This window comes from Camellia sinensis, chromosome 13 (assembly GCF_055761805.1).
Source record: "Camellia sinensis isolate YWXY chromosome 13, ASM5576180v1, whole genome shotgun sequence".
In the NCBI taxonomy this organism is placed as follows: domain Eukaryota; kingdom Viridiplantae; phylum Streptophyta; class Magnoliopsida; order Ericales; family Theaceae; genus Camellia; species Camellia sinensis.
In genome coordinates this window covers 21,596,733-21,618,936 of record NC_138973.1, presented here as the reverse complement: position 1 = coordinate 21,618,936, position 22,204 = coordinate 21,596,733, and the positions used below count along the sequence as shown (strand labels likewise).

Genomic DNA, 22,204 nt, shown 5'->3' with positions numbered 1-22,204 from the left:
CACTTGATGGATAAACTCTTGGTAAAAGAATTTTTTGGTTTTTCAATGGATGTCCTATTTGAATTTTTCAATGCTTAGGGTAATCATGCCCTATCATGACCGCTTTTTGAATTATAACACTTTTGATGCATTAAGTTGGGAAAACTTCTGGTGTATCTCCACATTTGATTCAATTACTTTTATTGATGTAGAATACAACTCATATGAATATTAAGTAACTTTAGTAGAAGTAATATATAGATATTCTTCTTTACCTTTATTTATGGTTTCAATAACTGATACGACATATATCTTTAAAACTTAATAGATGTCTTCTAGATCTGGTAGAATATATTTCATCGATACCAAATTTGATTCCATTTGATAATCATAATATTTGCTCTTATAGAGCTTTCAATCAAGTTTGCAAAACCTTATTTGTATGTGATTCCACTTTTGTTTCTCAGCTGGTCAGGATCTAGTGCTGATAACGTGTTATAAAACTAAAGAAAATAAAGAAGAAAGAGCCACAATAAAAGAAGAAATAAAGAGTTTTTTTTCTATCTCATCATTACGATGTAAACTCACCTATTTATATTTATAGATGATAAAACCCTCACTATTTACCACACCATGTGATTTACCACATGATATACCACACTATGGTAAAAAAATTTCCTATTTACACTTTGGCCTAAAAGCTCATTAAAATTTTAATTATATCTCTTTTAATGATTATTCAAATATTTCGCAACAATCCATGTTAAAGAAAATTGAATGACTCATGCTTCATTAATGAATGGGATCGTGGTTAAGGGTACCCATTTGCTATGGGTCGGCCCAGGTGACCCATTTCACATTTGTAGATGGGGTCCATTTGAAATCTTGCAAATTTGAAGCCCCGACCTGGCCCATTTTCCATTCCCATATTTTCATATCCCCCCCCCCAAAATTATTTTTATTTATTTTTTATTTTCCCCCACCAAAGTACATAATATATATCATCATTTTCTACTCATTCTTCATAATTTAGGCCTTGTTTGTTGAATTAATTTTTTCACCACAATGCCAAACTAATCCTTACCCATTGGGATCATTTTATTTCCTCCCTCCTCCAGCTGCCATGCGTATTTTTCAATTAATGTTAACTTGTTACTTGTTTTATTTATTTATTTTTAGGGTTCCCTTTTCATGACCTACGCAGTTTGATCTTATCCCAATCTTTTCTAAAGTTTTTAGTTGTTTATTACAACCTTTATCTAATATTCATGTACATGTACTCATAGTGGTGTAGCTTCGATGGGCTCAATACGAGCAATCAGAGTTCAATCCAAAACTTTGTAAGATTTAAATAAAATATTTTTAAATTTTGTACAAAGTCAAGGAGAAATTCAAAATTTTAAAATAAATTCAAGTCGAATATGGGTAGAGATGCGAAACAACTTGAAAACCAAGTTATGTGCATAAATATTTAATATACATATAATTTTTTAGCTTTTTGATCCTGCAAAAATAATTTGGTTTGTTAAATCATATTTACTATATTATTATACACATAAGTAATGCAATCAAAAAGTAATGCAACACAAAATTTTACCTTATATTTCTCACTCAAAAATGGCAATGACCTCAGCAACGGTGCATCAATTCCTTAATTCTCACCTCTCACATCATATAAATTATTTATTTTGGTATTATTAATGATTTCACTAAAAAAAATCAATAAAGTCTAATTTTAACAGATTAAACAACCTAAGAAAAAAAACCCTTGAATTATGGGTAATTCAGGCAAGTCTTATCAAACTCAGGTCAAGCTTGGCCAGAACAATCTTGAATTATAAGTTAGATTTGGACAACTCTTAACACAATTTGAACTAGATTTGGATAACCTCTCAACCTGCCTGATTTTGTCCGAATTGGAAGTGGGGACGCTACTGCGCAGCCCGCGCAACAGCGTCTGTTGTGCGGCGATTTGGGCCCATTTCGGGGTCTATTTTGAAAATCCGAACCGTTCACATTTTAGAATACGTCAAGTAGAATATGCCTGCAAAAAATCAAGTTAATCGGATATCGTTTACCTATTCATCCATACACATTTGTATTCATTTTAATCAAGCTAAAATACATTTGTATTTATTTTTATAGATACAAATGTGAATTGATGAATGCGTAAACGATATCCGATTAACTTGATTTTTTGCAGACATGTTCTACTTGACGTATTTTAAAATGTGAATGGTTCAGATTATCAAAATAAACTCCGAAATGGGCTCAAATTGCCGCACAACAGACGCTGTTGCGTCGGCTGCGCAGCAACGTCCCCATATCCGTCCGAATTACATCCCTATATAGATTATACGGCAAATTACACTATTACTCCCTGTATTTTGGTCTTTCTGTCATTTTGGTCTACATAATTTCAATTTGTTCGATTTTGATCTTAAGTTTATGATTTTATTTCAATTTATTCCAATTGCTTCAATTATTAACATTTTTTTAATAAAAATATGCACATAAATGATATATGCCATACTTTTCAAGGCAAAATCATAAACTTGTTTAAATCATTGAGTTAATTTTAACTAATTCAATGATAATTTTTCATAAAAAACACTAATGGCATTATCAATTGGATCAAATTGACACAAAATATAAAATTAAGGATCAAATTTGAGCTAATTAAAAATATAAAAATAAAAATGATATAAAAGACAAAATGTAAGAAGTACCAATATAATTTGATATCCTAACAGTCTGCTGCAAATTGGTACAGAAGGCTTCAAGTTGTGCAATTTGGTCATTAATGTCATCGAAAAAGCAAACCCCCACCATTATCTCTGCAAAATATACAAATATTTTAACATGAACAGAAGTTTCCTGAAAACGGCACTGGTTCTCTCATCTTTCTCGTGTCATAATTCAATCTCTTTGAATCCTCCTCATATATTCTTCTTATCAAACCACTTATTCAAACCCTATATAAATAGTTGTACAAATTTACATCACAGTCTATTTTCAAGCAAAAAGGACACTATTTCAGTTAGAAGATGATAAGCAAACCACTCAATGAAGAAAACCATCTTTTCCCTCTCATGGTATGTTCATTTCAACTATCACTTCTTCCATATATATGTTGTTATATAGTAATTGATAAGAGTTGGTTGTCTTTTCTCTCTAGCTCTTGTGTGTGAGCGGATATGAATAATTTGAATGAACAATTCAAATCATTGAGATGGGTCTAAAATGAGTTTAGAAGCCTATCAATTGAATCCTTTAACTTAATTATTAGATGTTGATCCCGATAGTCTAATCTTCTCTCTGCATGCTATTAATTATCTGGAAAAAGATTGAGGCCTCAAATTTTTGGCTCAAATTTGGCTCGAATTTCCCTTTTTTTTTTCTTTTTTTTTTTTTTGGTTGATGCTTTGCTTGTTATTATTATTATTATTATTATTTTTTTTTTTTTTGTAATGTATTAGCCCAAAAAAAAAAAAAAAAAAATTGCATTTGAGGCAATTTCGAGGCCTCAATCACAGCTCTAATTATCTTTAGAGAATTTTGATTGAAATTTAAGACTAGCATGATAATATGGTAGTAATATTTTTTTAAACTCTCTTTGATAAGTATTTTGTATTAAAGTAATAAAATAAAAAGTTATAATTTACACGTAAAATTTTCATACAAAATTATGTGACTTGGTGTAGACTTTTCAAAAAAATTTATTTTTTTTATAAAAAAAAAAAAAAAAAAAAAACCATAAAGACGCCTTTTATTAAAAAAAATTAGGGTAAATTATACAAATAGTCCCTATAATTTACACGATGTGTCAATTTGGTCCCTGTTATTTCAATTTGTTCGATTTTGCTCCTTAATTTATCGGATTGTGTCATTATAGTGCAATAATTAACGGTTGTTAAGTTTGGTAGACGGAAAGTCAAACTATGTGTCAATTTAGTACTTGTAGTTTACCCAATGTGTCAATTTGGTCCCTCTCAAAATTGAGCAAATTAAAACAACAAAGACTAAATTGACACATTGTGTAAATTACAAAGACCAATTGACACATTATGTAGGCTTTCCGTCTACCAAACTTAACCACCGTTATTTATTGAACTAAAATGACACAATTTATTAAATTAAGGGGCAAAATCGAACAAATTGAAACAAACAACAAGAATTAAATTGGCATATCATATAAACTATAGGGACCATTTATCTAATTTACTCAAAAAATTATATTACCATATCATTCTTATGTTATTTATTTTTTTGTATAAATCTAAAAAAAGGGTTACCTAGAATAAAAAATTTGTCACATTTATTAACAGACTGTGGATGTAATTATCCATCATTATACTTCATTTCTATAAGTCATTGAGCTTGGTAGATTGAATTCTCTGTCTCTGTCTCTGTCTCGCTCTCGCTCTCGCTCTGAACAGAATGGACACAAGCTTCATAAGGCAGTCTCTGATGTTTCCCATAAAATAGATAAAACTGGTAATGAGTTGGAAGCCATTGTTAAAGCTGAAGAAGTACTGGAGCAAGCAGAATGCGAATGTTGTGGCCTCAAAGAAGACTGCACTCCAGACTACATACAAAATATCATGGATTCTCATTCGGATAAATGGGTTTGCGGACTTTGTTCAGAAGCTGTGAAAGAAACACTAATCAAAGAACCAACAATAGTTATTGAAGAAGCTGTAACCACTCACAGAAGTGTTTGTGAAGAGTTCAACAATACTAGACTCAACCCAAAGCTTTCGTTGACATATGCAATGAGGAGTATAGCAAAGAGAAGCCGTGAGAATAGAAATTCTCCAAACAACTCCACATCAATGATTGGTCGAAGAAATTCAGTATAATACCGCATCATTATTGACAAATAGTTTCAATGACTAATAATAAAATACATATGAGATAATCTACCCGTTATTTTTCAATGTAAATACTTATTTGAAGTTAATAATGTCATAATTTGTTATTGGATAGTGAGGTTTATGATGTTTATATCCATTGGTTACATATTTTGTACAAGCCAATAGCAGTTTAACACGTAGTTCCTAAAAGATAATTTGAGGAGTTAATGCAAGTCTCCAGTTAACAACAGACACGTGACAGCTTATATTGATAACAATGGATCTGAGCAGTATTGGACCAGTTAGAAGGCGCGAGGTGACGTGGCCCAATGGTTATTTACAATTCAAATTCAAAGTCAAATTAAGGAGAGAAGTCCAATTACAAGAATGGCGTAGTGGAAGCAAACTGTTCAAAGCCATGACCACTTCGACAGTTAGAAGATCACTTCGACGGTTACCATTAGAGGGTATAAATAGAAGAGAAGGCCAACAGGAAAGGGACCCAGACTTAAATGTAGAAACCAGTTATTTACTTTATATTTTTCTTTCTAGTTTTTACATTTCATGTTCTTCAATTCCTGTACTGCACTTCAATTCTTAGGAGTAGTTCCAAGTAGTCTGTTGCTACGAAACCCTTTGAGGCTGTGAAAGTGCGAATGTATCATTGTAAGTTCTTATTAGTTAATGAAATTCAGTTCATGAAACTGTTTTTATCTATTGTCATTATCAATATCTTTAATTTTCTCCTAAGCAAAGCCATCAGTAAAAGTTCTCTTCATTGAGACTTAAAGAACTTTAACACAATCGTTTAATAATTGGTTGACAATTAAAATTTCTATAAAAACTTATTTGGCATGTTTGATTGGAAGGATTAAAGCATAGGATTGGGATTATTAATCCGTGGGCCCAATCATCCTATATTTGTTTTGACATTTTAGTTTAGGATTATTAATCCAATGGATAATTAATCCAACAAATTTGTAGGATTATTAGTAATGGGGTAAGGGTGGGATAACTAATACCACACTAATTTAATAGGATTATTAATACCTCACTATTAGTGTTGTGAATCAAACATGGCCATTGATCCTTGTTGATACGCTTAAAATTACATTATTAACCTTTGAAACCCAAAAAAACCAACAATATCATAATTTGTTATTGAGTTATAATACCACATGATAATATCATAATTTCTTTTTTAAATATAAGAAATTTATGGAAACTAGTAGTTAATATTACTCATTGGATCAAGTATAGCAAGGCCATGTACTTACAAAGGCCTAAAAAAATAGAAATTATAAAGGGAAATAACAAAATATTATTAGATATTATTAGATGGGTACATAAATATAAACACGTGCTGTTTCGAGAAGATTAGATAATTTCTACCCATTATGGGATTGTTTCTTATATTAATTTCTGCAAGAAAAAACCCTTCCAATTTTTTTGATGTGGACAAAAAACAAAGCCTATATATAGGCTCATCAAATGGCTCGTAGATAAAAAATTCGATATTACCAAATCCATTCAATCTGTTCCATAACCTATCTAAACCCCCTTGACTGCCCAGGCCATCCCATCCCATCCCATAGAAGATTGTTCAAGATTTTTGACAAATATTTGAAACCCAAACCCGCCCATGAACTGGGCCCGTGCAAAGCCTACATGGATAAATCCAACCCCCATCAACCCCACTCAAACCATCTTGTCCAAAAAAAAAATATATATATATATATATGTATATTAAAAAAAGAATAATACTGGGACCCCCTTTTGGAAGTCACCCCCTCACCCCCTTTACCACGTGGCGGGTGGTGATTGGAGGAGTAGGAAAAAAAAGAAAAAGAAAAAGAAAATGTAACCAATGAGAGAGAGAGAGGGGGTCAAAGGGGGTGGAGGAAAATGGGGGATGAATCATTGTTGTTAAAAAAAATAACACTATTAAATTCAATTTTAATCCATTAAAATCAATAATGTTCCATTTAAAAACAACAACATTTGACAAGCTATATTATCCTTGTAAATTATATTTTAAAAAAATACATAAAACACAATTGTTAAAATTGAATTTAACAGTGACCACTGATATCTTCCTAATTTTTGACTTTTTACATATAACATTGTCATAATTTGTTAGTTTAGTGAATTTATACTTTAATTTGATTGTTTTAATAGTGTTAATTAGTTTGATCATATGAATTATTAAAAAATATATATATATATTTAGAACTTAATAATATAAATCTAATAAAAAATCTGTAATTCGGTTTAATTTGATTTTGATCATAAGATTCGGAGTTACAAGTGAGAAGTGATTAATTTTTTGAAATAAATTCGGTCCGTACCAATATGTTAACCAGTGAAAATCTGAAAAACCTACTAATATGTGGAATGTAGACACAACAATTACAGACCAGATAAATCCGACCTATCTCATTGATCATCTGCCTATATATATAGGGGTTCCTTCCTTAATTAATTCATGGAGTTGATGTTTAACATGGAGGGTAATAAGTGCAATATGGCCCCAATTTCCCAATCCCCAAAATCCTTTTATTTGTTTTTGGTAGCATATTAATCAAAGCTATATATATAGCCCTACTTTGTCGCAAAGTCGCACATAGCACAGGGCTTGCACACGTGCAATTCGCCAGCTCCACTTTAGGGCTTGAAAGCGTGCATCATTTAGACCATGGTCCATACACTTTACTAAAAGAAACTCATGTGAATTTGATCATCTGATTTCTATTTGTTCTCTCAATTCAATTTGCAAATTGTGGATTCATCGCGACAACGACGTTTTCGTTGTTAAAACAGATGTATAGAAAATTGTATTATTGAATAATGTATGCTTGTTGTATATCTGCATTACAAATGAGGGGTTCCTTATATAGATGTAGGTGTAGGGAGTAGGTGGTGGTAGGTGAGTGTAGTAGGTGAGTGTAGTAGGTGAGTGTGTGGTAGGTGATGGTAAGGGTGTGGTAGGTGATGGTAAATTATACAATGTACATTAACAGCCCCCCTCAAACTCAAGGAGGATAGGTACTAGCCAACTTGAGTTTGGAGAGAGTAACAAAACAGAAAAATAAGCTGACAAATAAAATTAAAAATGGGATAGGAGACACTGTATGGTTGTGTCAGACCGTTGTAGAAGACACGGTATGGTCGTGTCGGACCGTTGTAGCAGACAGTTTACGGGGTCATGTCGGACCGTTGTAACAGGACAGTTTACGGGGTCATGTTGGACCGTTGTAGAAGACAGTTTACGGGGTCATGTCGGACCGATGTAGCAGGACAGTTTACGGGGTCATGTCGGACCGTTGTAGCAGACACTGTGTGGTCGTATCAGACCGTTGTAGAAGACAGTTTATGGGGTCATGTCGGACCGATGTAGCAGGACAGTTTACGGGGTCATGTCGGACCGATGTAGAAGACAGTTTACGAGGTCATGTCGGACCGGTGTAGCAGGACAGTTTACGGGGTCATGTCGGACCGTTGTAGCAGACGCTGTGTGGTGGTGCACCAAGGGGGCGACTTAGGGAGTGCGCCATGAGGTGGCTTGAACATGATACTGTGTATAACCCCCCCTCAAACTCAAATAGGTGTGAAGATAGAAACATCTATTTGAGGTTGAAACAAAGGGATTGATAAAGCTGACCGGTGTAGAAGACACTGTATGAGGGTGTATATAGGCTGCCCAAAAAATATACATGGATGTAGATATCGAGCCCTCAAAAGTCGTGCCCTCAAAAGGTGTGCCCGCACCCTCAAAAGGCGTGCCATTAAAAGGCGTGCCCGAATGCATCAAAAGGCGTGCCATGAAAAGGCGTGCCAGTTTGTCGGCGAGAAGAGGCGCGCGATGCGCGTGGCTGCCTCTGTGTCATGGTCTTTATAAACCGAAGCGGAGGAGGCAGAAACTGAGACAGAAAAACTGAGAGAAACCTCTGAAAAATTCTTCGTTTTGCTGAGAAAGAGAGGTCGTTTTGCTGAGATTGCTGAGAGAGATAGTCTGTAACACTCTGTTGTGAGAGATATTCTGTAACACTCTGTTGCCCAGAAAAAATGGCTTCGTCTTCCCGCGGGCTGCTTACCCTCTTTCCCGACCTCAACGAGTCCACAGGAGAGAGAACTGGTGCTGTGGCCAGTGAACCTCAACCAAACACTGCTGGGTTTGCTCCGCTGAACTTTCCGATGCGGTCTGTGGAGCAAAAAATGGCGGTGCAGTCGGATGTGGAGGCCAATCAGTATACGTTGAAGGCATGTGTGGAGTCCATGACGGCGGTCACAAATCTGTCGCACCGGCTACAGAGTAGGACAAATGAGGTGCAGCAGTTAAACTCCCAGCTGGCTCTGCTCCAACGCATGTATAAGGATGCGCGAGCAGAGATAAGCGTGCTAAGGGCAGAAAACAAGGAGCTGAAGCAGAAGGCCACCGTGATGTTCCGATTTGGAGGTCCGCCATATGCTGCAGTGGAGGAGCAGGGAGTAGTGATCGTGCCCAGTGGAGTGGGAAACACGGAGGCAACACCGTCAAGGGCCGCTCAGGACGGAGGCAAGAAGAAGAGACCGGCGGCAGAGTAGAGAAGGAAAATCCCGCCTGTGGATGTGGTGGTTTGTTGTTTTGTTTTGTGGTTGGTTGGTTTTTTTTTTTTTTTTTTTTTTTTTTTTTTTTTTGTGTAAAATTGTGAACGGGGTTGGTCCCGGAGATGAATAAAATATGGGTGTTGTGCAAATGTGTAAATTGTTTTTTTTTTTTTTTTTTTTTTTTTTTTTTTTTAATATATATATATTTTATATACTCCTAGTGGGATGAATAGTGGGTTCTCGCGACAGATATTGTGAGTGGTGTGGAGTCTGACAAAAGAAAGAGTGGGAATCATGAGATGGGATTAAAGTGGGCTAGTGGAGATAAATATTAGTAAAAGAAAAAGAAAGAAAAAGAGAGGGTGTAAAGGGAGAGAGAAACCTAGGAATCTAGAGAGAGAAGAGAGCTGGGTTCGGTGGGTGTGTATGCATTTTGTTTAAAAATGAAAAGGTAGAGAATATTAAAGAGAGTTGGTGAGTGAGCTATGCACGGAGAGAACCAAAAAGGAATAATAAAAAAAAAAGGTGGCTTTGGGTAATGGGGTGGACTCTCTCTCTCTCTCTCTTCCCAATTGTGTTCTATTCTATCTATGAGTAAAGCTGAAAGAAACAGCACCCACTTCAACAGCTGTACAGATCCAGACGCCGAAGTTGTCTCTCTTTCCCCCAAGACTTTATTGGAATCGGACCGATACGTCTGTGAGATTTGCAATCAAGGATTTCAGAGGGATCAGAATTTGTTGTTGAAGAGGGAGTCGCCGGAGGTGAGGAAGCGGGTTTTCGTGTGCCCGGAGCCAAGCTGCCTCCACCACGACAGCGGCGGCGTGGGATTCAAGCGGCGGCGAAGGAGTCGCCGGGGTTCCAGGGCAGCCCAGGAGAGCTCGTAGCAGAGGTCGTTGAGGGTGGCGAACTGGCGCGTCAGTGGGTCGTCGAAGCGGCGGACGACGGACCAGACGGTGGAGACGGGAGCGGCGATGTGGTGGAGCAGCACTGGTTGGGACCCACGGCGTGAGTGTGGTAGCGCGCGACGGAGTCCGGCACCGGAGTGGCGCACGTGAGAGGGGTAGAGAGAGAATAGCCAAACCAACTTCCATGAAGGGAGTCACATGACGTGCTTGAAGCACAAGATCGATTTACTTGATGTGGAGAACTATGAGTGCAAGTACACTGTGATTGAAGGTGAAGCATTGAGCGGCAAGCTTGAAGCTCTCGCTGATGAGGTCAAGTGTGAGACTATTGATGGCGGAAGTAAGGGGACAAGCACAAGCTACTATCACGCCAAAGGCGACATGGAACTCACCGAAGAGGAAATGGCAGGTGGAAAAGACAAGGCCATGGGGATGTTCAAGGCTGTTCGTGCTTGATTTGAAGTAGGAGGAGAAGCTGTAGGAGTAGGAGGTATGTGTAAGTGATATGTGGTGAAAAACTCCCGCGGGCAGCGAAGGCAAGGTTGCCGGCCGGCTGCCCGCCGGAAAAAAAAAGTATAGGCCTAAATCTTATAGCTCTGATACCATGTTAAAACAGATGTATAGAAAATTGTATTATTGAATAATGTATGCTTGTTGTATATCTGCATTACAAATGAGGGGTTCCTTATATAGATGTAGGTGTAGGGAGTAGGTGGTGGTAGGTGAGTGTAGTAGGTGAGTGTAGTAGGTGAGTGTGTGGTAGGTGATGGTAAGGGTGTGGTAGGTGATGGTAAATTATACAATGTACATTAACATTCGTGAAGCTCTTAATGTGGGGTTGTATTATGTGATTGTTGAATTCATTAGATTTTTTATGATGATTATTGGATTGAGTTGGGTTAAGTTATTTCTTTGGATTTATTTTTGTGATGATTGTTATGAACTCGGCACAACTATTATTTTGCATTAAACTTACTGTGCGAATATGTGCGGCCTCTATTTATTTATTGAAAAATTTTAAATTTTGTATAAAATTTAGTGCAGGAATAATATGACAGCGACATCCTTATAAAATACGATAAAAATGATTGGTATAATGTTTTTGTCACACTCTGCTATGTCTTACATTAAGGAGGCTCACCATGTAATTGGACCCTTAAGATGTATCACGAATTTCACTATAGTGATTTTTAATAATTATAGTCACATAATTTTATTATATTTGTTTTTAAAAAATAAACAAAAATATGCTTTTAAAAATGAATTTAATAAATCATTTGGCTATCAATTTGATTTTATTTATTTATTTATAGATGATCAATACACACAAAGCCTAATAAGATGAACGACTTAGATTACTAAAATAAAGTCCATGGTGAGCCCATAGATCCAGCTGAACGGTTCAATTCATTTATGTGGACTATAGAAAAACCCAATACTTGAATTTCACTAATTATGACACATTATTCAAGTTGTTGCCAATTATTCCCAATCTATTAAATTCCATGTGCTAAAGTAGTGTTACATGTTTGTGGAATGAATTCAATAAACAACCTGAGAAATTATATTGATCACAATGCTAAATTTGACTCATCAAACTAAAAACCAATCCAATTTTTTATTTTTTATTTTTTTTTGAAACCCATTAGTGGACCCTTATGCCCGACATTCATAAATCACAGTAGATTTAGTTTCCTTCCCTTTTTAACACATTAGGCAGCATATCTCCCATTCTCAGTTAATATTCCTTGTTTAATTAATAAAAGTGTTCACATTGGACCACTATAGAAAATGAAATTATAAAGTCTTAGATTTTTTAAAGCATAAATGTTATGTACTTGAAAAAACAAACATCAATAAATTTAAATTTATTGATATAATATCAGTCACACTTAAATTAAATTGATCTGCACATTTTAAATTTTAAATACTTTTCTAAATTTTTTTTATGAGTCTATTGTATTACCATTTTTAAGAAGATAGACCACCCTTTAATCAATGTAGTTGGGTCTGGTCCACGTCATGCATACCTCATACAATTAAGAAGAATAAAAATAAGATTGATTAAAATAAAAGTGCAAACTAATTAATTAGTACAAGTACAAAGTCTAGCACTAAACCTAGTTTTTTATGCTAATGCACTTTGCAGTATAATGGCATAAATGAACTTTTCAATATTATCTACAAAGGGGATGGATGGATTGAATCAGCATTAATTTCGATCATGCTTCATATAAAAAAACAGATAGGCCAAAAACTAGAGTGGAAAAAAAGAAAAAAAAAAAAAAATAGCAATAGTTTAAGATTGGGGCTTGCTTCCCTTCAATTCGATACAGACTGGAGGGTACTAATGAGTCAGTGGAGGTCTACCATGAGTCACGTTTTAATAATCTGAACCATCAATGTGTAAAACTCATCGAGTACTATATGCATATAAAAAATTATATTGATCGGATATCGATAGCTACGCGATTAAATCAGTTTTTTATAATAAAAAAAAATAGATGGTAAAATAATAAACGGTTGATAGAAATCTGATCCGATAGATAGCTATCGATATCTGATTAACGTGATTTTTTATAGACATATAGTACTTAACAAGTTCTAGATATTAAATGTTTTGGATTATCAAAACAGGACCTATTATAAGCCTCCAAGGGTTCAACAGTACTTTTTAATCTGATCACGGACAAGAGAAAACCCAACCTTTAAGAGTGTAATATTATATTCCACTATGGTTAATGTGGTTGTTGCTGTACAAGCACATAAACAGTGCGTGGCAAATTATTTTCTTGGATCAGATGATGTAAGTCTAAGACATGAGAATAACGACAATGATACGTAGCTCAAATTTTGTGGCTCAAAAGTGACTCAAATGGTCAAAACGACGTCGTTTTGAGTACAGAACAACATAAAAATGGTCAAAACGACGTCGTTTTGACCATTTGAGCCACTTTTGAGCCACAAAATTTGAGCTACGAGACATTTTCCTGAGAATAAGATTTAAGTTTTTGATTTTGAATTATTTAGGAGTTATTGAAAGTTTATGTGATTGTTAATTTCAAGTTTCGAAATTAGTTAAGGTACTCATAAATTGGTTTAGGCACTCAATTATAAAAAATAAAGAGAAATTGATTGTATTTCTTTCTTGGATCATGCATCTAACTAGTTGTATAATTTTGAACCGCAGTGTCAAATGTAGTGTGCAAAAAAAAAGGGTAAATTATATTAATTTCTCTTGAGATTTGAAATAAATATAATATGACTCACAAATTGGACATAATTACATTGAACTTCTTTAAAATTTTAATTCCTATAACACTTGGTTATTTTTCATCAAAACTTTATTAGTCATATAAATAAATAATGTTGTCATATCTGTTATACATGTTTTATTTGGTTTATTTTTGTATATTCACTCTGTGTGGGTGATTTTCTGACCACACTGGCCGTTTAGTAACCAGCTGGAGAGCACCAGCAAAATAGATGGCACCTGGCTGACCTGCAACAGAAAGAGAAGATTCCGGCGGTGGTTCATCCACCCGGGGGCACTCCAACGATCAAGTCAGTATATCTCTCAAAGATAAATCAAGTGCTTAAATTCACAAGCTTGAGTATCAAAAACATAAAACTGCGTACCTTAGACCCACGGGGGTGTCTCTCTTTTATAGCCAACTCAATCCTGATCCCACTAGAAGCCTGACTTCTATGGACTCCCATTCAGTGCTTACTTTGGATTTCTCAAGAGATAAAGATAAACTCCCTAAGAGCTTTATCCTTATCTTAGCTAAGTCTTCTGTTTACACTAGGACTCTTGTCCCTTATCTTTTATCCATTTATCTCAGATTCCGATATCTTCGGAGATAACCTCGGCCTTGCCGAGATAACCTCGGCGTAACAACCAGGACACGTGGCACTTCGGCTGACACGTCGGTGTCACCTTGCCATGTGTTGGTATTCAAAAAATATATCCCCACAACTGCCCCCTAGGTTCTATTACCTCGGCATTCTGAGGTGATGGAACCTATATCTGTATTTTCTTCCAGTAAATCAGCTTAAAATTTGATAGCCGAGATCATTCATTTCTGGCCGATATGCTTTTCCTAAAAAAATCAAGATTTTTAAGGAACTTCTCACGTGCATGAGCTGTCATGCACTTCAACCCAACCGTTTCATCCACGCGTTTCCTTCTTACTGGTCCGTATACGTGACGCACCAGTTAGCCACCTCTTTTCTCACGTGCGCCGTCTGACGTCCTTATTCTTCTAGGCATATTGATTGCTTTTGCCGCTGTTTCTGTTTAATCAAAAACATTTCTCTCTTTTTTCCGTCTTTTCACTTTTTCATTTCGAATTCCCTGCTCTCTCTCTCTAGCCTTTGAAATCCCCTATTGCTTAAGCTCCAAAGCTCTGCAACCTCTTTCGTTCAGCCCTTCCGGCGAGATTTCCACCGGTCTTTTGCTCCTGAAATCGTCGTAGGGCATCGGCAAATCTCTTTCCGGTTTTCCTTTCTCTGGTAAGTTACTGTTCCTTTTGTTTTCAGTTCCTGATGTTTCTTCTTCTTTTGCTGTCGCCATGACTGTACTGTTTCAAGCTTTTTCAATTTATAAATCGTACATCTGAATGCATTCATTCATGATTTTGCCTTTGCCCATATTTTGAACATACGCACTGTTTCACCACATCTTTACACTTTTGCCACTATTTTTGGCCATATACTCTTGTATTCTTCATGTTCTTGATAGCCCATCTCAATTCTTGTTTCTGAAACTTCATTTTTTTTGTTTTTTACATCTTTTCCAGATCTGTACCTTTGATCTTCATCTTCATAGCTTAAGTTTGGGATTTGTTTGTAGAACCCACGATTTAGGGCAAAACTGAAACATTCCTTACAAATTTCTGTACCAGCTTAAACCTAGGTTTTTGCCGAGATCTCATTAATAAGAAACATCTTTCTTCTGAATTTCAACCCTTCTAGTTCAGGCCGATATCATGGGTATGTGGAGACACAAGGTAGATACCCCGACCAAACTTGAGTACGTTTTCTCCATCCCTGCCGATGTCCATCTGAGACTGGCTGGGGATAATGACTCCATCATGCCTACAGAAAACGCCATGCCCCTTCCCATTGTAGCTTTTACTGAGTGTGGACTCTGGCTCCCACTCAACATCCTTTTTCGCGAGATCCTTCATTATTATAAGTTGAACCCCATGCAGTTGGCAATCAACTCTTATCGAGTGATTTTTGGTATTATTGCCTTAGCTAGACAAGAAAACGTTAGGATCACCCTAACCGATATACAGTATTGTTACACCATGTGTGCCCTTAACTTGAAAGAAAAAGACTTCATTTACTATCTTAAGCTGAGGTCTACAGAATTCAAATCCAACAAGGGGGCTGGAGATGGCTATCTTATTACCTCGAAAAATTGGGAGTTTGCTCCAGACGAGGACATCCATCTCTACCCTCTTCCCCGATCCGTTTTAGAGGGCAAGGGTAAGAGCCCAGCATTTAGCTTTGCTTGTTTTCTTTCAAAGTCTTAAATATTCTGTCTGTTTCTGACGTCTGTTCTTTTTGCAGCTGTTTGTCAGCCACCTAAAAATTTTCGTCAATCCTTTGTCCCCAGCAAAAACTTGAAGAGACTTCTGGATTTTCCAATTGAGAAGCGAAAGGCACCCCTGCTTCTCAATTTCATCCCAACATACAGATCAGCTCTCCCCGACATCCCCAAGAAACCGAAGAAAAAGAGCTCATCTCCTCCCTCTGCTACAACTCTTCCAGTTGCTTCATCATCGCAAACGGACCAAGGATCAACCTCTGATCCAGCAGAACAACCGTCGACCTTGGCTCCATACCTCATTCCACCATACCAAAGAAAGTGTCACCGACGTCTTGTTCTTGCGTCCGAGATGGGTCGTGCAAAACCAGTTGCTAAAGACCTCCTAGCTAGTATTCCAACATCTGTTGATGAGCAGCCAACCCAAACCCTTCCTCTATCGAAGCCAAAGAGAATAAAAAAGGCTCAACCAAAGTCTAAGATAACTCAGGTCGAGTCCGAAGATAGCCTACCTATCTCAAAGTTGGCGGAGAGCGACAAACCTCAACCCTCTGCTGGGAAGAGGCGTTCCGAAACTCAACCATCAGAGTCCCCAAAATCCAAAAAGCCGAGGTCTTCTTTTGCGACGACTTCGGGGTCCAAGCAGAGCGGCGCCCCTTGGACTCCAAAAATTACTCTGGAGTACAAGCTAGTCCTGTCCACTGACAGTGCCGATGATATCAATGTCGGCGTAGTGCTCAGTACAGCTTTGCTTCTGCCAAGGGATTTGGAGCGAAATGCTAGCTTTAGCGAGTATAAGAATTACGCCTTAATGCTTCAACACTTTGTTCAGGTAAATGTCTTCTAATTGGTAATTTTCCTCTTTCATACTTTGAATTTTCTTTAATACTTCTGTTTTCTTTCAGGCCATCCAGCATGCCCACTCATTTTCAATGCAGTCTTTCGAAAATCGGGAAAGGCTTGTTGAGATGAAGAGGGAGTTCTCTTCCCTTCAAAAGACCAACAAAGGTCTTCAATCGAAGATGAAAAAACTAGAGAACCAAGCCGAGGCTGCAATAAAAGCCCAGACCAATGCCGAAGAAAAGGCTAAAGCGGTTGAGGCTATTAGAAAGGTGGCTGAATCTCAAAGGGGAGAGGCCGAGGAAAAGATGGCCCAAGCTGAGAAAGAGCTTCAGGAGGCCCTGGTCACCAAAGAAGCTGAAATTAAAGAAGCCGACGAAAAGGCCTATAATCAAGGCATGGCCGACGTTACAGAGGCCTATGAACTTCAAGTGAAGCAGGCATGCAACAAGGGTTTCACCCTTGGTTGGATGTCTCTTCTGAAAAAACTAAATGTTCCTGATGATTCGCCTCTGAGAAATGCCGACAATATTCCTCTTCCATTCCCTCCAGCCCAACCCTCAAATCAAGACGTCGGCGAATCTGAGTCTGAGGATGCCGATGAGGAAAAGGATGAGGCTTTGGTCAGAAAATCCAAAGATGCTGATGGGGCCAAGTCCTCTCCTCAGAATGAGCAAGTTCTAGACTTGACTCAAGATGAGGAAGGTGATGAGGTTATCCATGAAGCTGTTCCCGACATCACACCAGCCGACATCCCTTCTGAGGTCAAGACTGTTGAAGAAACTTTTCAAGAAATTGACGCCGAGATAGCGGCAGAGAAAGAAGCCGAGGTGGTGTCTGATCTTTACACTCAATCAGCTGTTGGGGAGGAGTCTTAGCTGTTTATGTTTTCTTTGTATTTTCTGGCTTCTTTGTTTTGGGCAGCAATGTACGCTTTTTGTATGGCCGATGTGCCCTCCTTTTTTCTTGGAATGTTAATACAACTTTTCTCTTTTATTGAATGCTTGTACTCTTGTTTTTTCTTCTTTGTCTTCGTATGATTCTATACTTAGAATATTCTGCATATATCGTATGTATTCTTTCTTTTTTGCGCAATCTTCTCGGGGTAACATACCTCGGTTATTCCACCTGATAATTTACCTCGGCAAGTACTTGTCCTATAAATCACTTTATAAGTTTCAACAAGGATAAACATGTAAAGGTTTAATTTCTATAAACTTTTCTTAAATTATAAGTGCTAAGCAATGTATTTGCCTAACTTTAACTTGTAAATTGCTACAAATTTCAACAAGCGTTAAGCATTATTTCGGTTTAGCTTCAACTTGTAAATTGTTACAAATTTCAACGAGTGAAGATAAACAATTATCTCGGCTTAATTTCAACTTGTAAATTGCTACAAATTTCAACAAGTGAAGATAAACAATTATCTCGGCTTAACTTCAACTTGTAAATTGCTACAAATTTCAACAAGCGTTAAGCATTACTTTAGTTTAACTTCAACTTGTAAATTGCTACAAATTTCAACAAGCGTTAAGCATTACTTCGATTTAACTTCAACTTGTAAATTGTTACAAATTTCAACGAGTGAAGATAAACAATTATCTCGGCTTAACTTCAACTTGTAAATTGCTACAAATTTCAACAAGTGAAGATAAACAATTATCTCGGCTTAACTTCAACTTGTAAATTGCTACAAATTTCAACAAGCGTTAAGCATTACTTTAGTTTAACTTCAACTTGTAAATTGCTACAAATTTCAACAAGTGAAGATAAACAATTATCTCGGCTTAACTTCAACTTGTAAATTGCTACAAATTTCAACAAGCGTTAAGCATTACTTTAGTTTAACTTCAACTTGTAAATTGCTACAAATTTCAACAAGTGAAGATAAACAATTATCTCGACTTAACTTCAACTTGTAAATTGCTACAAATTTCAACAAGTGAAGATAAACAATTATCTCGGCTTAATTTCAACTTGTAAATTGCTACAAATTTCAACAAGCATTAAGCATTACTGTCTTCTCTCTGCCCCCAATGTGAACCTGAGTTTCACTTGGGTTCTCATTACTCAGAAACAATTATTATGTATCTTTTAACAATTTACAAGTCTTTGGAGAACTCTTGCTAAAATTTTATTGATGAATAATAACAAAGAACATCTAATGATAGAAAAATTTTAAATTACAAGTGTTCCAAGGTCTTGGTAATGCTTTGCCCTCATTGTCTTCAAGTTGGTATGCTCTATTGCCCAATACCGAAGTGATTCTGTAGGGTCCTTCCCAGTTTGGTCCAAGCTTGCCTTCTCTGGAGTCCTTCTTGTTGCCAACAACTTTTCTCAGGACTAGGTCGCCGACCTGAAAATCCCTTGGATTAACCTTTTTATTGTAAGCTCTAGTGAGTTGCTGCTGGTATACTGCAAGCTGAATTGCAGCTTTCTCCTTTCTTTCCTTTAAGAGATCCAGATCTCAGGCTAGAAATATATCATTTGTACCATTCTCTACTCCTTCGGTTCTGATCCCTGGGATGCCGATCTCCAGTGGGATGACTGCTTCTGTACCATAAGCCATGGCAAAGGGGGTTTCCCCTGTTGATCTTCTCAGCGTAGTCCGATATGCCTAGAGTACATTGGGCAACTCGTCTACCCACTTTCCTTTTGCTGCCTGCAGCCTCTTTTTTATCCCATCCAAAATTACTTTGTTGGATGCTTCTGATTGCCCATTGCTTTGGGGAAAACTTGGTGTTGAAAAGTAATTTTTTATCTTGAATTTTGCACAGAAGTTCTTGATGAGTTTGCTGTCACACTGCATTCCGTTGTCGGTAACGATTGCTCTTGGAATGCCAAATCTGGTGATGATGTTTCTCCATATGAAATTCTTAACATCCACATCTCGAATTTTGGCAAGAGGTTCTGCTTCTATCCACTTTGTGAAGTAATCTGTTGCTACCAGCAAGTACTTCTTTTGCCCAGTTGCTTGGGGCAACTGTCCAATGAGATCTATGCCCCATTGGGCAAATGGCCATGGACTGGATACAGGGTTCAGGTCAGCAGCTAGCTGGTGTATTAAAGGTGTAAACCTTTGGCATTGTTCACACTTCTTTACGTAGGCTTCTGCATCTTTTTGCATGTAGGGCCACCAATACCCCTGGGTAATGGCCCTGTGAGCTAGTGATCTGCCCCCAGCGTGGCTTCCACAAATCCCTTCATGAATTTCGTATAGAAAGTCTTCAACCTGCAAAGGGTGTACGCACCTTAAAAGGGGTCCTGTGAAGGACCTTCTGTAGAGATGTTCATCTGCTGTTAGGCTGAATCTTGCCGATTTCAATCTGATCTTGTGTGCTTTCTTATGGTCCTCTGGTAACTTTTTCTCTTTCAGGAATGCAACAATTGCATCCATCCAGCTTGGACCCAAGTCCACACATATTGCTTTTTGCTCTGTGATCGGCTGTTCTGTGCTCGGGCTTAACAGATAGTCGATCATTATTGTTCTTGTTTTTCCAGTTTGCATTGAGTTTTCCAAGTTGGCCAACGTGTCGGCGTGGTTGTTATCATCTCGGCTGACTTGAAGAAGTCAGAAATTGCGAAACAAACTTGCCAGTCTGATGACCTCCTTTGCGTATGCGGACATCCTCTCATCTCGGGTTGCAAACTCTCCTGTTGTTTGATTTACTATAAGTTGTGAATCACAAAAAACTATTACCTCATCTGCCTCTGCTGCCACTGCTAGCTTCAATCCTGCAATTAGTGCTTCGTATTCTGCCTTATTGTTTGAGGCCTTGAACCCCAATCGAATAGACTGTTCTAATATCTCCCCATCAGGGGATATTAACACTACTCTTGCCCCCGCTCCATGCCGGTTTGAACTCCTATCGACAAACAGGTGAAAGGAGTCGCCGATGTAAATGCTGCAGGGTCTTAATTTTTCTTTTCCTTGTTCTTTTGTCTTTGGCTGGGCTTTTCCTTGCTTGCTTGGACATCGTTTATCTCGGCTCAACGGAGCCTGATGTTCGATGGATTCCGGCGTGAATTCGGCCACGAAGTCGGCCAAAACTTGGCCCTTAATTGCTGTTCTCGGCCTGAACTCCAGGTCATATTGGCCTAAGGCCACTGACCATCTTGCTATTCTTCCAGTTAAGTCTCAAGGACTTCAGTGGGTGTTCTGTCAGCACTATAATCTTGTGCGCTTGAAAGTAATGGCTTAGCTTCTTTGAAGCCATTACCAAAGCTAGTGCTAATTTTTTTAAGGGTAGATACCTTGTTTCTGCATCGGCTAAGGTTTTGCTTACATAGTAAACAGCCCTTTGCTCCCCTTTTTCTTCACGAATTAATACCGCACTTATTGCATGTTCTGAAATGGCTAAGTACAAAAACAGCTCTTCTCCAGGTTCAGGTGTTGAGAGGACTGGAGCCGTGGTCAGATACTTTTTTAGGTCAGCCAAGGCGGCTTCACATTCATCAGTCCATAGGAAGTCTGTGGCCTTCTTTACCAACTTGAAGAAAGGTTTACATTTGTCTAAGCTTCGACTTATGAACCTGTTTAGGGCTGCGGCCTTTCCAGTAAGCATCTAAACTTGTTTTGCCAACGTCAGGCTTTTTAGCTCTAGGATGGCCTTGATTTGATCTGGGCTGGCCTCAATGCCCTTTCTTGTTACCAGGTACTCCAAAAATTTACCTGATCCAACTCCAAATGCGCACTTCGATGCGTTGAGTCGAAACCGGTATACTTTGAGAATCTCAAAGACCTCTTTTAGGTCGGCAAGATGACCCCTTTGGTTCCTTGGTCTTCATGACCATGTCGTCGATGTAGACTCCCACTGATTGGCCAATTAGATTTTTGAACATCTTGGTTACCAACCTTTGGTAAGTCGCTCCTGCGTTTTTCAACCCAAAAGGCATTACCTTGTAACAACACAGTCCTTTCGGGGTGATAAACGCTGTCTTCTCTTCGTCTGGAGGGTATATGGCTATCTGGTGGTATCCTTTGTAAGCGTCCAGGAAGCTCATCATTTCATGTCCAGATGTGGCGTCTACCAACTAGTCAATCTTGGGTAGAGGAAAATAGTCTTTAGGACAAGATTTATTCAGGCTTGTAAAATCTACGCAGACCCGCCATTTACCGTTCTTCTTCTTTACCACTACTGTGTTGGATAGCCATGTCGGGTAATGAACTTCTCGGATGGCCCTGGCCTTCAGAAGTCTGTCCACTTCTTCTTCTACTACTTCGGCGTGCATCAGCGTCGGTCTTCTGGCTCGCTGAATCACAGGTTTTGCCGACCTGTCGACATTCAGTCTGTGGCAAGTGACCTCAGGGTCAATGCCAGGCATTTCGTAAGGTGTCCAGGCGAACACCTCAATGTTGATTCTTAGAAAAGTCTCCAACTCTTTTTCTTCCTCTTCGGCTAAGCCCGAGCCGAGAAGAAAGAAGCGTTCTTCATGCCCATCCTGAACGAGGATTTTCTTCAGCGCCTCTTCGCTCT

At 37.8% G+C, this 22,204-nt stretch overlaps 1 protein-coding gene across 1 annotated transcript; it reads left to right on the top strand.

The window, feature by feature from the left end:
* The first annotated feature begins 1,754 nt into the window (after window positions 1-1,754).
* LOC114274069 (uncharacterized) lies at window positions 1,755-4,841 on the top strand. The gene is made up of 2 exons (XM_028215940.1): window positions 1,755-1,758; window positions 4,351-4,841. The coding sequence occupies exons 1-2, from the start codon at window positions 1,755-1,757 to the stop codon at window positions 4,839-4,841; spliced, it is 495 nt and encodes a 164-aa protein (XP_028071741.1).
* Window positions 4,842-22,204: the final 17,363 nt, after the last annotated feature.